This window comes from Leuciscus leuciscus (assembly GCF_965113295.1).
Source record: "Leuciscus leuciscus genome assembly, chromosome: 1".
Lineage (NCBI taxonomy): Eukaryota > Metazoa > Chordata > Actinopteri > Cypriniformes > Leuciscidae > Leuciscus > Leuciscus leuciscus.
This window is the reverse complement of record NC_138725.1, coordinates 2,702,414-2,719,106: the sequence shown is the minus strand read 5'-3', so window position 1 is coordinate 2,719,106 and position 16,693 is coordinate 2,702,414. Positions and strand designations below refer to the sequence as shown.

The 16,693-nt window shown below is 42.0% G+C and overlaps 1 protein-coding gene across 1 annotated transcript in view; it reads left to right on the top strand.

The window, feature by feature from the left end:
• Window positions 1-16,693, top strand: part of LOC309478494 (uncharacterized protein) — a gene marked incomplete at its 3' end in the record, with an annotated part of 405,172 nt that overhangs the window by 118,115 nt on the left and 270,364 nt on the right. The window contains exon 7 of the mRNA XM_082142080.1: window positions 10,610-10,729. Coding sequence (XP_081998206.1) covers window positions 10,610-10,729 — 120 coding nt within the window. The remainder of the gene's footprint in view (window positions 1-10,609; window positions 10,730-16,693) is intronic.

Genomic DNA, 16,693 nt, shown 5'->3' with positions numbered 1-16,693 from the left:
ACTAACCCCTGTAATTCTTAAGTATCGTGAATACTCTGTTCCAGCAAAAGCCCTTATAGATTCCAGCGCGGCGGGGAATTTCATCTCTGCATCGTTGCTCAACCGCCTCCATGCCCGCCGTCGACGGTTAACTCGCCCGTTGAGTATCCTTTCCATTCTGGGCAAACCACTGGGGAGAGGAAGCATTCAGCATTACAGTCCAGTGGTACATCTGTCCGTGGGCTACTTACATGGTGAGGAAAGTTCGTTTTATGTCTTGGAGGACTCGACTGCAGACCTCGTGCTGGGACGCCCATGGCTCGATCAGCATTCTCCTGTCATCCGTTGGTCCACCGGTGAGGTATGTCAATGGAGCGAATACTGTAAAGAGAGCTGCCTTCAGTCTGTTAAGAGGAATCTGTCTAAACCCTCAACTCCAGTGCTTCTGGGATCCACCTCTGTTGAAAGTCCAGTCTCTGACTCGGTTCCGAACATACCATCTGAATACCAGACATTCCAGGACGTGTTCAGTAAACAAATGGCCACCACACTTCCGCCTCACCGACCTTGGGATTGCGCTATTGAATTACTGCCTGGGGCTACTCTACCGCGGGGGAAGGTTTATCCCTTGTCCATTCCAGAACATAAGGCCATGGAGGAATATGTGAAGGAGGCGTTACAACAGGGATATATCCAATCATCTACGTCTCCAGCCGCGTCTAGCTTCTTTTTCGTCGGAAAGAAGGATGGTGGTCTTCGTCCGTGTATCGATTACCGGGTCCTGAATGCTTCTACGATCAAATACAGATATCCACTGCCATTGGTACCCGCTGCTCTTGAACAACTACGATCTGCGGTAATCTTCACGAAGCTCGATCTACGGAGCGCCTATAACCTGGTCCGCGTGCGCAAGGGTGATGAGTGGAAGACGGCGTTCATTACCCCCGCAGGCCACCATGAATACCGGGTCATGCCCTTCGGCCTGTCCAACTCACCATCGGTTTTCCAGGGTTTCATGAACGAAATCTTCCGGGACTTCCTTAACCGGTTCGTCATAATCTACATCGATGACAACCTCATCTACTCCACCAGTCCCGAGGAACATGTAGGTCATGTACACCAAGTACTGAAACGGCTTCGTGAGCACCAGTTATATTTAAAACTCGAGAAATGCGAGTTCCACCAAACAACCATTCACTTCCTGGGTTACATCATTCATCCAGAAGGTATCTCCATGGATCAAACCAAGGTGAAAGCGGTTCTCCACTGGCCCAAACCTCAGACTTTGAAAGAACTACAGAGGTTCCTTGGCTTTGCTAACTTTTATCGTCGTTTTATCAAAGACTATAGCAAAACCTGTGCTCCGGTAACATCCATGGTACGGAAGGAGGTCAAACATCTCACCTGGTCTCCGGAAGCCACTGCAGCCTTCGAGAATTTAAAGAAAGCTTTCTGTTCCGCTCCCATGCTCTGCCATCCGAATCCAGATAAGCCATTCATCGTGGAAGTCGACGCCTCGTCCAATGGTGTTGGAGCTGTACTGTCCCAGCGGCAGGGGACTCCTCTTCAACTTCGACCGTGTGCCTTCTTTTCACGCAAGTTAACACCAGCGGAACAAAATTATGATGTGGGCAATCGGGAGTTGTTGGCCATCAAACTGGCTTTAGAAGAGTGGAGACATTGGCTGGAAGGAGCAAACCATCCATTCCAAGTAATCACAGACCATCGCAACTTGGAATACCTTCGAGACGGCAAGAGGTTGAATCCACGCCAAGCCCGGTGGGCATTGTTCTTCACCTGTTTCAATTTCTCGGTAACCTTTCGCCCTGGAACCAAGAACCTCAAAGCCGATGCACTGTCTCGCTTGTTCCAACCTGAAACTTCTCCGAAAAGCACTGAACCCGTCCTTCCTTCAGCCCTGATCATGAGTCCCATCCTCTGGAACCTCAACGACCTCATCGCTGAGGCCACTCTGTCTGAACCTGCTCCACCGGGGGGTCCTGAGTAGGGCTGGGTATCGTTCAAAAAATTTCGATACCAATACCGATACCGATACCTTGATTTCGATACCGGTTCCTGAACGATACTTTTTTCGATACCAATTTTATGAAATCCATTTTAACAAGATTACATAACACATTACCTCAGAAAAAACGTTGGTTTTTTTTTTTCAGTTTGACTCATGCTCCTTAGCCAGTGCACAAAGGAACAAAAAAAAAAGCACAAAGGAACAAAATATTTTTTTTATAAAGAGCTCATGCTCACCAAACCTGAATTTGTTTGATCAAAAATACAGTAAAACTTGTAATATTGTGGAATAGTATTACAATTTAAAATAGTATTTGAATATATTCCAAAATGTAATTTATTCCTGTGTTGTCAAAGCTGAATTTTCAAAATCATTACTTCAGTGTCACATGATCTTTCAGAAATATGAAAACAGTTTTTGGAAACTGATACATTTTTTCATGATTCTTTGATTAATAAAAAATTCAAAAGAACAGCATTTATTTGAAACAGAAATCTTTTGTAACATTGCACATGTTTTAAGGTAATTTTTGATCACTTTAATGCATCCTTAGGGACCGTTCGGTATTTATGGAAGGGGCCACCGGAGGAAAATAGGGGAGGGTCATGTCTTTTTATTCTTTGTTGAGGGGAGGGTCATCCAATTTTTTTTAGTCTAGGGGGAGGGTCACCCAACTTTTATATTCATGAAAACGGCAACATTTCAAAGTGGCTTGTTTGGTGCTATTTTTTTCCATTTAGATCGATGTTGATCTCGCGTTATCAGCCCCCCTTCGATATCAGATGGGTCTGACCCAACAAAAATCCAGTTTGGCGCTGTTTGACAGTGTGTGTGCGGCGCACTTCAGTTCGCGCTTAGAAAAAGTGCATCATGTCAGAACAGAATGCCAATGAAATGTTTACCCGGCAAAGCTTTAAAGCACGAGCAAACAATGAACTTTTGTGATTGCGAATAAGTGCACAGTGTCCTGTGAGTGTAACTCTAGCGCTGCATTAACATGTTGTGAACGTAGGCCTCCGTCGAGTTTTACAGTATTGGGACTGAGGCGCATAGGCTACTACCATATTTTAGTTTCCATTCTTATTTTGTTTCCACGATGTGTAAGATGTAGGGCTACCACATCTTTAAATTACTATTAGATTTATTTAAGTTAACATAAATACGTGGACCTACACCACAAAAACTAGTTAAATTCGATAAATTCGTTAAACTTGGGCGATTCCAGTGTTATGGACGTGACATTTGCAGTCAATACTTGACATATCAATTCTCAGAAAATGCATTTAATACCAATATTTTGAAACGTCTGAAAGGAGTCAAGACATTAGAAAAATATCAGTCTACTACACATGCGTTTTATATTTAATATGAGGGAAATACACATGTGACGTGACACAAAAAATCTTTAACTTTTAGGTGGCAAAATATTTTTTAGTAATTCTATAAATTACACTGTGCAAACCAAAAGATATATACCCACCGGATGAATAAAGATCGGCCTCCACAGAACATAACATATTATTTTTATTTTATTTTTCGTGGTCGCATTTATGCCAAAAAAAAAAAAAAAAAAAAAAAAAAAAATGTTACGGGCGTGACAGTTCTCCATTACGGACATGACTGCTCTGAAAGCGACTTTAAAAATTTCACAGAGACCTCAAACAGAAAGCACAAAGCCTTTCTTTAAAGTGAATTTCGTTTTTTTATTAATTGTATCTTAATTTTAATCAATGTTTTATCTGGATTTAAATAGCCTAAGAAGTAAATATAGTAGAAAATAGATAATCGTGACACGGAGGCGCGGGCGAGAACTGGACTCGTCTCATAAATGAACCGAAACTCAGCTTAAGGCTACTTGCCTCACAGACCTGAGAAATATATAGAAAGCTTGAAATGTCTACTTTTAAACAGAACAATTCAAAATGAAGGAAAACAGATTGCTTTCTGCTTATGAAATGTGCATTTCTCTCTGGCGCGTTCTGAGAAGATCGCGACGCATCGTCAACTTCATCTTTGCAGTCGACACAGAAAACACTTGTTTATTAATAAACAATTAAAATGTCTCCTTGCCAGAGCCGATCCTGACCTCCCTGGGGCCCTAAGCAAAATTCTGTTTAGGGGCCCTCATACCTGACCCGTGAGCCATGAACTATTTGCCATTGCCACACAGTCACACCTGACACCCCAGTGTTCCCACTACAATCCCTCCTTTAACTAGTTCTAGTGAAAATGTAATTCCTGATATCAGAAGACATTGTTACTAGTAAAAAGTTAATTCTTAATATCAAGATTTCAAATTTTAAATAGTACAAATTGAATTATTGATATCAAAAATGCATATCCTGTGAATGATTAAAAGCTAAAATGGCGCCATAGCATGTCACTGTGTTTTTAAATGATAAAAGTAATTCTTGATACTCTTGATTCTTGATGGTTATTATTTACTGAGGGATGTGCATCCATATTGACCAGAATCTCCAGCCAATCAACATTTTAAATTCAATGGAGCCTATCAATAGTCAATGTCAATACATTGCTTTCCATATTGCATTAGTGCAGAGTTGTAACTAAACCTTGACTGAGCGACTAGATAATCATCGTCTTGTTTTAAAACTATAATGAGGAGTGCCATCACGCCCATATTGTACTGGTCCCAACTCACAACAGATGTTTCTGCTGGAAGATGCGCGTTTCATTTCATGCACGCGCATATGATCGCATGTTAAGGTGCGACGCGGTTATCTTTTCCGAGCTGCAGTTTATAAACAAACACCGTTGTCCTTTGTCGTTTATTAAACATAATAAATCAACGCACATCAACTTAACTTTAGCCTACTGTTCTTTGCTGACATCAAACTTTGAGAGGAGAGCACACAAGTCTACCTGATAACTGTTGCCGCAATTAACTCTCATGGTGTTTTTTCTCTCTCTCTTTTCGTGACCAGAAAGATAGTTCCGCTTCATTGTCTCATCGATATTGTAAACATTGATTGACGCGCTTTGACACGAGGGGAGGCGGGGCCTTGAGTAATTTGCGGGGCCCTACGCACCTTGCGTAGTGTGCGTATAGGGCTGATCGGCTCTGCTCCTTGCTATATTTGACATATTCATAATAATTACTTTTGCCGGTTCTTTGTGACAGCTTTTAGATGCTTTGTTGGCAGCGCCACCCACATGTTGAACGAGTCACACCGCATCAGCACCAAAAACATGATTTTTTTCAAATCTAAAATCAAAAATCGTGATACGAACCGAATCGTAGGTTTGGTCTATCGTTACAGCCATAGTAAGATGAGAAAGCAAGAGTTTATGGTTTTAAAAAACAAACAAACAATGGCTATCTGAACATCTTTGCCAAGCGCAGTACAGAAGTAGGCTAATCAATCAATTATCGGGGAGGGTCATGCCTTTTTTCACAATCATTTTGGAGGGTCATAGAAAAATGTATTGCTGGCGAAGGGAGGGTCATGTCTTTTTTGACAACAGATCTCAAAACTCCTCCGGTGGCCCCAGTCCCTTACTGAAAAAAAATTCTGACCAACACATTTTTGAACGGCAGTAGGTCATTATTGCAATATAAACACTGTCAGAGTGATCAACAAGGTATCTCTTCATTTACCAGTCGAAGACGGAGCAACGTTCTGCTCTTATGTTTACTCCGTGCACTGTCAAGGGCTTCATCATATCTGTCGCGGTACCGTCTTTGCAGCAATTATTTTACCGCATACTGCATCGCACGCTTGGCATCGAGCCTGGAGAAATGTAGCCACACTTTTGATCGGCTTTTCCACATCTTTAAGGTACTGTGAGTGTGTGTGCTCGCGTCTCATTGAGTATGTGCGCGAGTTTGTGTGTGTGTGCTCGCGTCTCATATGAGAATGTGTGCGTAGACAGTTTGTGTGCGCGCGCGCGTCTCATACGAGTGTGCGTGGACAGTTTGTGTGCGCGCGCGTCTCAGAGTATGTGCGCGGAGAGTTCCGCGCGTCTCGTGTGTGTAGAGTTTGCGTGTATGTGCGTGAGCGACTTTAGGCGTGTCGTTGTGCATTTCATATGTATTTGTTTGAGCACTGATGTTGACGAGTTAACCCCTTAGGTATCGAAATCTGGTACCGAAAAACAAGTCATTTTTCGATACTCGATAGTATCGAGGCAATTCGGTCGGTACCTAAAAAGTATCGAACTCGGTACCCAGCCCTAGTCCTGAGGGTAAAATCTTCATTCCATCCCGACTTCGGATAGCCCTTATGGATTCAGTGCATACTTCTCCGGGATCCGGACACCCAGGTAGCCATCAGACCCTAACACAACTCCAAGAACGCTATTGGTGGCCCAGGATGTGCCAGGATGTCTTACGATACGTACAAGGTTGCACCGCCTGCGCCATGGCCAAGGTACCTCGGCGTCTACCTGAGGGCAAACTGATGCCTCTCCCCATACCGAATCGACCTTGGTCACACATCGCTGTCGACTTCATAACTGATCTACCCTCATCTGATGACAATACCTGCATACTCGTCGTCGTCGACAGATTCTCGAAATCCTGCAAACTACTAGCACTTTCCAAACTTCCCACAGCATTCAAAACCGCCGAACTCCTGTTCACAGAAATATTTCGCCACTTCGGCATTCCAGAAGACCTGGTCTCTGATCGAGGACCCCAATTCATATCTCACGTCTGGAAGTCCTTCTTTAAGTTATTGGGAGTGTCGGTTAGTTTGACGTCGGGGTACCATCCCCAGTCTAACGGTCAGGCGGAACGGAAGATCCAAGAGATCGGGAGGTACCTACGGACCTATTGTCACGATAAACAAGACCACTGGAACAAGTACCTACCATGGGCGGAGTATGCTCAAAACTCCCTCCGTCAGTCCTCCACTGGTCTAACACCTTTCCAGTGCGTCTTAGGCTACCAACCACCATTGTTCCCCTGGTCTGGGGAACCATCTGATGTTCCAGCAGTTCAGCATTGGTTCGTGGAGAGTGAGAGGGTCTGGGATTCTGCCCATGTCCACCTACGAGGGGCAGTTCGGAGGCATCAAGTTCAGGCCAATATCCGTCGCAGGGCCACTCCTCTCTACACTCCAGGCCAGTTGGTGTGGCTCTCGACCCGGGACATTCGCCTCCGGCTGCCTTCACGTAAGCTGAGTCCCAGGTACATCGGGCCATTCGCGATAGAGAGGCAGATCAACCAGGTATCCTACCGCCTAGCACTTTCTCGTCACTACAGGATAGCTCCCACCTTCCATGTCTCTCTGTTAAAACCTTACATCACACCCCTCTCATCTCGGCCCACAGAATCAAGCGCCGACGAAACGCCCCCTCCCCCCCCAGTAGACCCCACAGAGGATACAGTATACCAGGTTCACACCCCCTTAGACTCCCGTCGTCAGGGAGGACAGCTTCAGTACCTCGTGGACTGGGAGGGGTATGGACCGGAGGAACGCAGCTGGGTGCATCGGGATAACATCTTGGATCCCACTCTCCTTCAAGACTTCCACCGGGATCATCCGGATCGTCCAGGACCCCGTCCGCGGGGGCGTCCGCGTCGTCGGGGTCTACGGCCCTCAGGAGCTGGCCGTGGAGGAGGGGGTACTGTCACGGATTCAATCATCAATGACACCACTCCATCAATTTCAACTCAGCGCACCTGGTCCCGCTCATCATCCCCGGAATTCTAATCGCTCCCACCTGCTCTTCATCATCACTCACCCTGATGCACGCTGTTCTTAAACCTCAGTCAACCTTCACTCAACGTCCGGTCTCGTCTTTCGTTACCTGACTCTCTGGTTCCTGGAGCTCGTTGTCCGGATTCAGATTTAGCATTCCTTCAAGTGGTTTACACCTTATCCTAACGTCCTGTTTATATCTCCTCTGCAGCGTCCGTGAAGTGGGTTTCCAGAGATTCACAATCACCTTCCTGTGTTTCTCCTGCACTGATCACAGACACTTCAAGTATCCTACAGTAAGACCCAGCGGATCCATTCAAGCTCTTCCATTATCACTCCTTCACACGTATCCCCGGGGACTTTGGATCTCCGTGTGACATCACGAGCCTTCAAGTATTCTGAAGTTGCTGATGCTTGTTAAATAAACATTGTCACTCTACCTTGGTGTCTTCGTTCATCAGTACAAACGTGACACCCGTATATGGGCAACCTAAATTTACTTCACTATATTACTATTAAATCCTAATCTAGTCATGACAAACTATATATCGTTGGAAAAGTCTAAGACTCCTTAATAGATATTTCAGCATTGTTTTTTGTTACAATTTATGCCGGAGCAGTAATAGATGAATTTATGACAAGAGCGCACCTCAAAAAATCTACATCATAACAGGCGTTTCTGGCGTTTGTCACAAAAAGTCAACGCACACACTTTTAATAATTGAAACTTTGGTTTTCAAGCTAAAAGTTCATAATAAAACATTTAATCTAGAATTTGTCAATAAAAAAATTTATAAAATAATATTATCCTCTAAAAAGTATAATATACATATTATCCTCTAAAATATAATATTATCTTTTTTTATTACATCACATATTTTAGTAGTTATCATAAATTAGGTATCATTTGAAAGCTTACGATCTCAGAATTCATCCTGTGAAAACTGTTTTGAAATTGGACATTGTGTTACCATAGAAACGGTACTCTAAATTATTTTATCAGGCTCCTCCCCTTTTGGGAGTCGTCATGTTTCATAATTTATGATCAAAATATTTTCTAATCTTGACAAAACACATATTGTCAGAAAGGTCTGAGTCTCAAGGTTGCATATTTTGTGACAGAAGTGATATTTGGATAGAAATGTATTCATTATTAAAGGATCTACCGCCAGCAGTCGATTTTGATATTCTAGATATTATCAACTGGCCAGAATTTTGAGATCGCAATAGACTTGAAGGACTATAATGCGTTAAGAGCTCGCTCAAGTACTGCGGAGCTAAACCATTTAGTGCTTTGTAAGTAATCAGCAATATTTTAAAATGTATACAATGTTTAATAGGGAGCCAATGCAGTGTTGACAGAACCGGGCTAATATGGTCATACTTCCTGGTTCTGGTAAGAACTCGAGCTGCTGCGTTTTGAACTAGCTGTAGTTTGTTAATTAAGCGTGCAGGGCAACCACCCAGTAGAGCATTACAATAATCTAGCCTTGAGGTCATGAACGCATGAACTAACTGTTCCGCATTTGTCAATGAGAGCATATGGCGTAATTTAGATATATTTTAAAAATGGAAAAATTTGGTTTTACAGATACTTGACACGTGACTTTCAAATGAAAGATTGGTATCAAAGAGCACACCCAGGTTCCTAACCGACGACGAAGACTTAACAGAGCAGCCATCAAGTGTTAGACAGTATTCTAGGTTATTACGTGAGGAAGTTTTTTAGTACAATAATTAGAATCTCTGTTTTTTCAGAATTAAGTAGTAGGAAATTACTAGTCATATAATTTTTATATCACCTATGCATTCCGTTAATTTTGTGAATTGGTCATTTCTTCGGGGGGCGCGAAGAAATATAGAGCTGAGTATCATCAGCATAACAGTGAAAACTAATGTCATGCTTCCTAATGATAACTCCCAAGGGTAGCATGTACAGAGTGAACAGCAACGGTCCTAGTACTGAGCCTTGTGGTACGCCATACTGAACTTTTGATCAATAAGACATCTCTTTATTTACTCCATGCTAATCCAATTCCACTAATGCCAACATAATTTTCGAGTCTATTTAAAAGAATGTTGTGGTCAATAGTATCAAATGCAGCACTAAGATCGAGTAACACTAATAGAGAGATACAACCACGATCGGATAATAAGAGCAAATCATTTGTTACTCTAATGAGAGCAGTCTCAGTACTATGGTACGGTCTAAATCCTGACTGAAAAAACTCTACTATAGTTTTCTTCCAGTTGCGCTCCATTTTTCTGGCTGCTCTCTTAAGGGCCGAGTGTGCTCGTTGTACCACGGCGTTGGACTATTTTCTTTAATCTTCTTTAATCGCAACGGAGCAACTGTGTCTAAAGTGCTGGAAAAGAGAGAGTTAAAAGTTTCTGTTGCAATATCGAGTTCTTCTAAGCTATCTGGGATGCTGAGATGATGAAACTGATTAGGAAGATTATTAATAAAGCAATCTTTAGTGGCAGAAGTGATAGGTCTAACTTATTTGTAACATGGAGTCGGCTTTGCAGCCTTGGCTAAATGAAGTTTACACGAGACTAGATAATGATCTGAGATGTCATCGCTCTGCTGCAGAATTTCAACGGCATCAACATTGATTCCATGCAATAATATTAGATCTAGAGTATGATTACGACAATGAGTAGGTCCAATTCTCTGCAAATTAATTTTTTGGGTCATAAAAGTCTTATCAGTCTCAATGTGTCCTGTAACAGCACACCGGGTTCTGCCAGTGTGTTAGCTCCATTTGGGATGTTAGTTTTGGGGGAAGTTTCATAGACCTTTGTTGGGAGAGTGAGTTTGCTGGATTATTCATTTAAAATAATGAATAATGTGCATGTGTCTGACTGGTCCAGATGCATGCAGGTGCATGTCATGATCAATATGAAAATATGATGTGACACAGATGTCCTACAGATGATGCATCTGAATATTCATCTTCTGCAGCTCCAGTCGCTTCACCAACACTGATTCCAGTCAGAAGCTCAAACTCTGAGAAGAAATCAAGCCGAACTACAGCAGCAGCTCCTACACAAGGTTCATGATCACATGATCACTGTATAAATAGATTTATTTGACAGACTCGTGCACATATTCATCATTTCTGTGATGTGAAGCTCAAGTATTATGTGATGATGATGTTGTGTATATGTGGCATTATGTGTTGAACTGAACTAACAGACGTGATCCACAGATCCAGCTGATACAGCATCAGAAACTGAAGTCAGTGTGACTGCTGGATCATTATACAGAGGTACGACACGTTAATTTATACTGACAGCTTTATAACATTAAACTATCAGTCAGTCTGTAAATGCTTCATCAATAACTGTTGATAGTTGAATACCCTTGACTTCAGTCATGTACAGTTTCTCTTCTTCCTCTCATGTTTCCTGCAGTGATTGTGATTATTGTTGAGATGGCAGTGTTTGCTGCTCCTACTGTGATTCTTCTTCAGATCATCTGTGCAAGAAGAGCTGGTGAGTTTTGAGCCGCACACAATCTGATGATTCACACTCATCTGATCTGGAACAATCTGCAATCATGATAAAAACACATACGAGAGGTCAGTCAATGCTTTTATTTTGCAGGAAGGAAGAACTTAGAAGCACCCAGAGGAAATAGAGATGCCGACAATATTAGAATAAAATACTGATGAGTTTAGAGCCAATCTGCAGCAATATTTACAATAGCAAAAACTTACAGAGGATTGTTCATTGTTTTATTTTCTTCTTCTCAGAAAACAGAGAAAAAACTCTGAGCGCTTATAGCAGGGGTCACCAAACTTTTTTCTCTGGGGGCCACATTATCGTTCCTGACTGTGATGGGGGGCCGGGTCAGCTATATAACATAGAATTGTATGACCCAGACCAAAATGACCACCAGCAGGCCTCATTGTGTAGTAGAGATTAGAGCAATTTTATTTAATAAAGTAAAGGCATAGAACCAGTTTATTTGTGCACTGACAATAGTTTTATATAAGTAGTTCATTAATTCAATTAATAAAAATACCTTGATATGTTTGGTAATTGTACCTGAATGAATTGAAAATTAATCTGCTACATTTCAGATTCATATATTTGTTTTTCTTAAAAAATTAATTAACAGTAACTTAAACACTTTGCAGTTTGAATGATGTCCTGCATAAACTAAATGACGGAGTATGTTTTTATGTTTCCACTGTTCGATCGCGGCCGCGCCTCACACACACACACACACACCACGCACACAAATATAAGTAAACACTTTACGACTTTTCGATCGCGCCCACCTCTCTCTCTCTCTCAACATATTCCAGCATAGCAATCTTGAGCCTGCTTCAGAGTTTCAGAGCTAAGGCGGAGCTAAAGATTAGGTGTCCCTAAAGAATCCGCGTATCTAACAGTAGTTCCGCATTCAATTAATTAAATTGCACGTGAGTTTTATTTATTTTTATACCGTGTATTCTCCGTGTAAATGTATGCACCAAACCGTGACGCCCGAACCATGACGTACCGTCCATGACGACTTTTGGGGATTGCCTCATAGGGCCGGGTCAAGTAGTGGGGGGCAGAGGGGCTGGGGGGCCAGTCAAAGGGGGGTGGCGGGCCTGAGTCGGCCCGCGGGCCTTAGTTTGGTGACCCCTGGCTTATAGTGACATAATCAAGTTTAGATTAAAATGTGTTTGTTTTTTTTACATTTAAAAAGCCAGATTTATTTTCATTTATATGGATTTTATGGATATATTTGCCTACAGTGTTGAAAGTCATTTTCTTGTGCTTCATATGTAAACTGCTTCAAATATAATATTAATACAGTAATGGACAGACTCAGACTGTATAATCTCTCTCTGTTCCCTGTGATGGAGCTGATTTGAGGATTCTTGGATCTTGTCTGTTCATTCCTGTTTCTATCATCTTTTTTCATTTTATATGTTTGCTATTCATTTCCTTAATAAAACCTCTGCAGTTGTGTTTAATAAGTCTCCTTTCCTGAGATGTTAGTTACAAATTTGTTAATTCCCCTTCATGAGCTTGTGATATATCTGTAACAAAAGTCCACTGAAGCGAGTTGTAGTTGAGAAACCCGCTTCAATAACCGAGAGATAAACCATGTTTCTGAATGAAATCCTAGTGATCCTAGTGATGTCATATAGATGGAGAAGAGAAGAGAGCCCTGAGGCACTCCAGTAGCTAGATATTGGGTCTTAGACACCTCACCCCTCCACGACACCCTGAAGGACCCACTGAGAGGTCAGACTCGAACCACTGAAGTCCTGTAACTGAGATGCCCTTCATCTTTAGGATTTAGGATCTGGTGGTTAACTATGAGAACTGAGGATTCGGAGGCGCAGGGCCGTCTCAGTTTAGTGGCACTTCTGAAGCCAGACTGGTTGTTGTCCAGGAGGATGTTCTGTGTAAGAAATGTAGATAGTTGGTCGAAAACGACTCGTTCAAGTGTTTTAGCAAAGTGGTCCAGAAGTTCAGGGAGGCGGAAGTTAAATCAGTGGTGCTTGAGAAATACATCCCAGATCTTTCAGAGCATTTGTAGTGTTGATAAAGGAGTCTGGATCTGATATATTTCTCAAGGCTGGAGAGAGTAAAGCAGAACGTTATAATCCATGTGTAGAAACTCCCTGAAGACAGTTAATATCTGCTTTACAGACGCTCATGTGCAAATGCAGGTTTCTTTTACCAAGCTGATGCTAATAATTACTTTACAATACTTTTCAAATCTGTTTTATAATTCAGGAGTCATGGATAGTGGAAACCTTTTCAGTAACGAACCAATTTTATCACTAATAATTTCAAGAGTTTACTTCTAGAGTTTAATGGCATGCAGGAAACTGCTAAAATAAAGAAGTGAAACTAACAGTAATGCAAAGAATAGCCTATAAACTTTGTTTAGAGCAGATGTGTGTTAAGCCTGTGTGATTAACAGTATTTGCACGTCTCACTCGTTTCAACACTTCACTGTGGGACAGTGTCACCAAGAGCAACTCTAGCAGGGTTTCAGCACTGAGTTGGTCAGAACAGAGGAAGTTACTGTGAATTAGCAGCGCTCAAAGTCGACACTCATGGGCTGTGTTCCAGATCACACCCTATACCCTCATCATTTCTTTCATACATGTCCAAAAGTTCTTGTTGAGAATGAACAGAGGTTTAGATGTTTTATTAATAATAATAGAGTCGCCGTTATGGTGATCGGTGTTTGTATTAGTTGGTCTCTTCACCCTTGACTCTTTAACATTAGTTTTCCTCTGGTTGCTGTGACAGTGTTGTATAACCCCATTGTGCTGAAGAGTAGAGCCTGTGCTTCAGTCCAGGAGAAGTCCTCAAGTCTTTCTCTTGTGAAATGAGCAGTGTGTGTTCAGGTGAAGGAGTGTGTGTGTGTGTGTGTGTGTGTGTGTGTGTGTGTGTGTGTGTGTGTGTGTGTGTGTGTGTGTGTGTGTGTGTGTGTGTGTGTGTGTGTGTGTGTGTGTGTGTGTGTACATGACTTAAACCTGAATGCACACAGACTCATGTGGACTCGTGTCACTGTGGGACCTAAAGTGAAGAGTAGTGTAGGGTTAGAATAAGAATAGCCTGTAAGGGTGGATTTCCTGCAGGGGTTCAGTCTGCAAGACTGCCGAATGACTAAAGAAACGTTGTCAGCAAGATGGTAGAAAACTGCACATTTCTTGTCTATTCCACCCACTGCCACTGATACCAACGACGGAAATAAGCGCAGTTACAATAGCTTAATATGTGGGAGAGCATTGCTATAGAGAGTGATGATATTGTATTGCAATATGAAGCACCTCAAAGTCAATACCAAATCAAAACTAGTTAGCATATTATTTGTAATTGAAAAGGTTTAATGACAAAATATGGTAATGATTACACTTAAAATAGTTACAAAATAGATGTATGAGATGCAGTGTTTCCCCTACAATGTATTAGGCAGCGGCGCAGCGCCGCCGCTGGATTTTCAGCGCCGCTGCAAAATCTTCACATGATCAGTAATATCACGACATTCACTTACACACCTAAAAACACTGAAACATGGCGACCGGCGGCGCTGCTAATGTGATGGCTCTGAATCCACTTGTTGACAAGGAAAGAGCAAATGGAAATATTTTTGATTAGGCTAATGTCACGTTGCCATAAGGGGCCGTTCACTTCACATTCACGTTCACATGCAAATATTTCAAATGTGGGCGCGCGGCAAGCGCGCTCATATAGAAGCGACGCGGCGCGCTCGTTTTCTCAGGCGCGCCTCTCTTCATGGTTCATGTGTGTGTGTGTCGGCGCACTGCGCTATCTGCTCAATGTTCCGCTCCGTCTTTCCGCTCCTTAACGGCCCAAACGCTCCAATCATGTTGGCTACGTACCGATCACGCACTGGAAAAGCAAAATCCGCTCAAATAACGTGACATTTTTCAGTAGTAGACTTCTGTTTGCTGAGCTGGTATAGCCATGCTGGCCAACAATGGTAAAATAACCTGCTCTGATCACATGCTCTAGTAATAATAGCTTTGTATGACTATACTTTATTTTGATAATTAGTCAGTTGCATAGGACTGAATGAAGAATAATATATTGGTGTTTTATATTTTAATATAGGGCTATTTTCTGTCCAATTTGTGTGGACATTTTTCTTTTTTCCCCCTTTTTTGTGTGTTTAATTTAATTAGTGATTCTACATTTAAATATGGATGATTACAAGTTTGGGGGAAATGCGATTAATTGCGATTAATCACAGCATTTTTATTACATTACCGTTTCTTACATTTGAGCCCCTGCCCCTGATGAACTCTTTGCACGTCCCTGGAGGTTAGTGAAGTAAAATAGGCTATGCAAGCTAGTCACCTTTTAAACTAATGAAAAGTTTCATTTGGATTTTAATGTTCAAAATGTCTACAGGATAAAATAAATGAAAGTACTGGTTACATGATGATGTATCTAAGTGCTAAAGTGTGTTACAGAAAAAAAGATCAGTAGTGCAGGTAAGGTGGAAAGAGTTTCATTTTTCCACTATCAATTTCTACCTTACAGCTGAAAATTAACACAAAAGAAAAACAAATAACAATAATCCTGTCCTAATCCTGTTTGTGACCAGTTCAAGGTACGTGCTGCAATAATCATGCCTTCTGTTGATGGTATGTCAAATTTGTATGTCTCAAAATGTCCATTTCTATCCACAAAACTTGCCAGAAATCATGGTTTAAGGGGTAATAATAAAAAAAAAATCTTACAGGGGTGCATGCCCCCGGACCCCCCGCGAGCGGCTTGGTAACAACCTCCGGCACGTAACAGCACCGCTGCTGGAAAAATTTATAGGGGAAACACTGAGATGATTATAACTTGTATCCCTAATTGTACCCAGCATATATGAAAAAGAGAGAGAGAGAGAGAGAGAGAGAGAGAGAGAGAGAGAGAGAGAGAGAGAGAGAATAGAGTAAGAGGAAAGAGGAGGTAAAGAGAGAGAGAGAGAGAGTAGAGAGAGAGAGAGTGTGTAGAGAGAGAGAGCCCCAAGAAAGGGACCCAGAGAAGAAGAGAGACAGAGCAACAGTTGCAATCTTGTTTTATCCTTTTCCTGACCATGTGACTTTAAGCCAATCAGATAATTACATCTTCCCCCACCGCACTAAAGGTGTGACAGTTCATCGACCCCCGAAGTACACACATCTTGGCCTACAGGCCTTGATCACTATCAGCCCCTCTGTGCCTTTAGGAACTACAAATGCTCCTTGTGGGAGAAAGAGGGGTGAAAACAGTAAAGCAAATGTCTATGTTCGTTTCAGATATCTTGGATTATTTTCAATTCTACACTGAATATCCGATTCAATCTCTCCGCAGAAGTAGCAGTGCTTCGCCTTCTGAGAATATAGTTCCCAGTGTGTGTACGGTTAGAAGAGGCTGTGTCTCATGTGACCTTGTTACTTGAACACGCTGTGACTATACACATCACAACATGTAAATAGGAAAATGTTGGCGCTATTTTGTCACTTATTGGGAGCAGTCGGGACATTTATTTTTT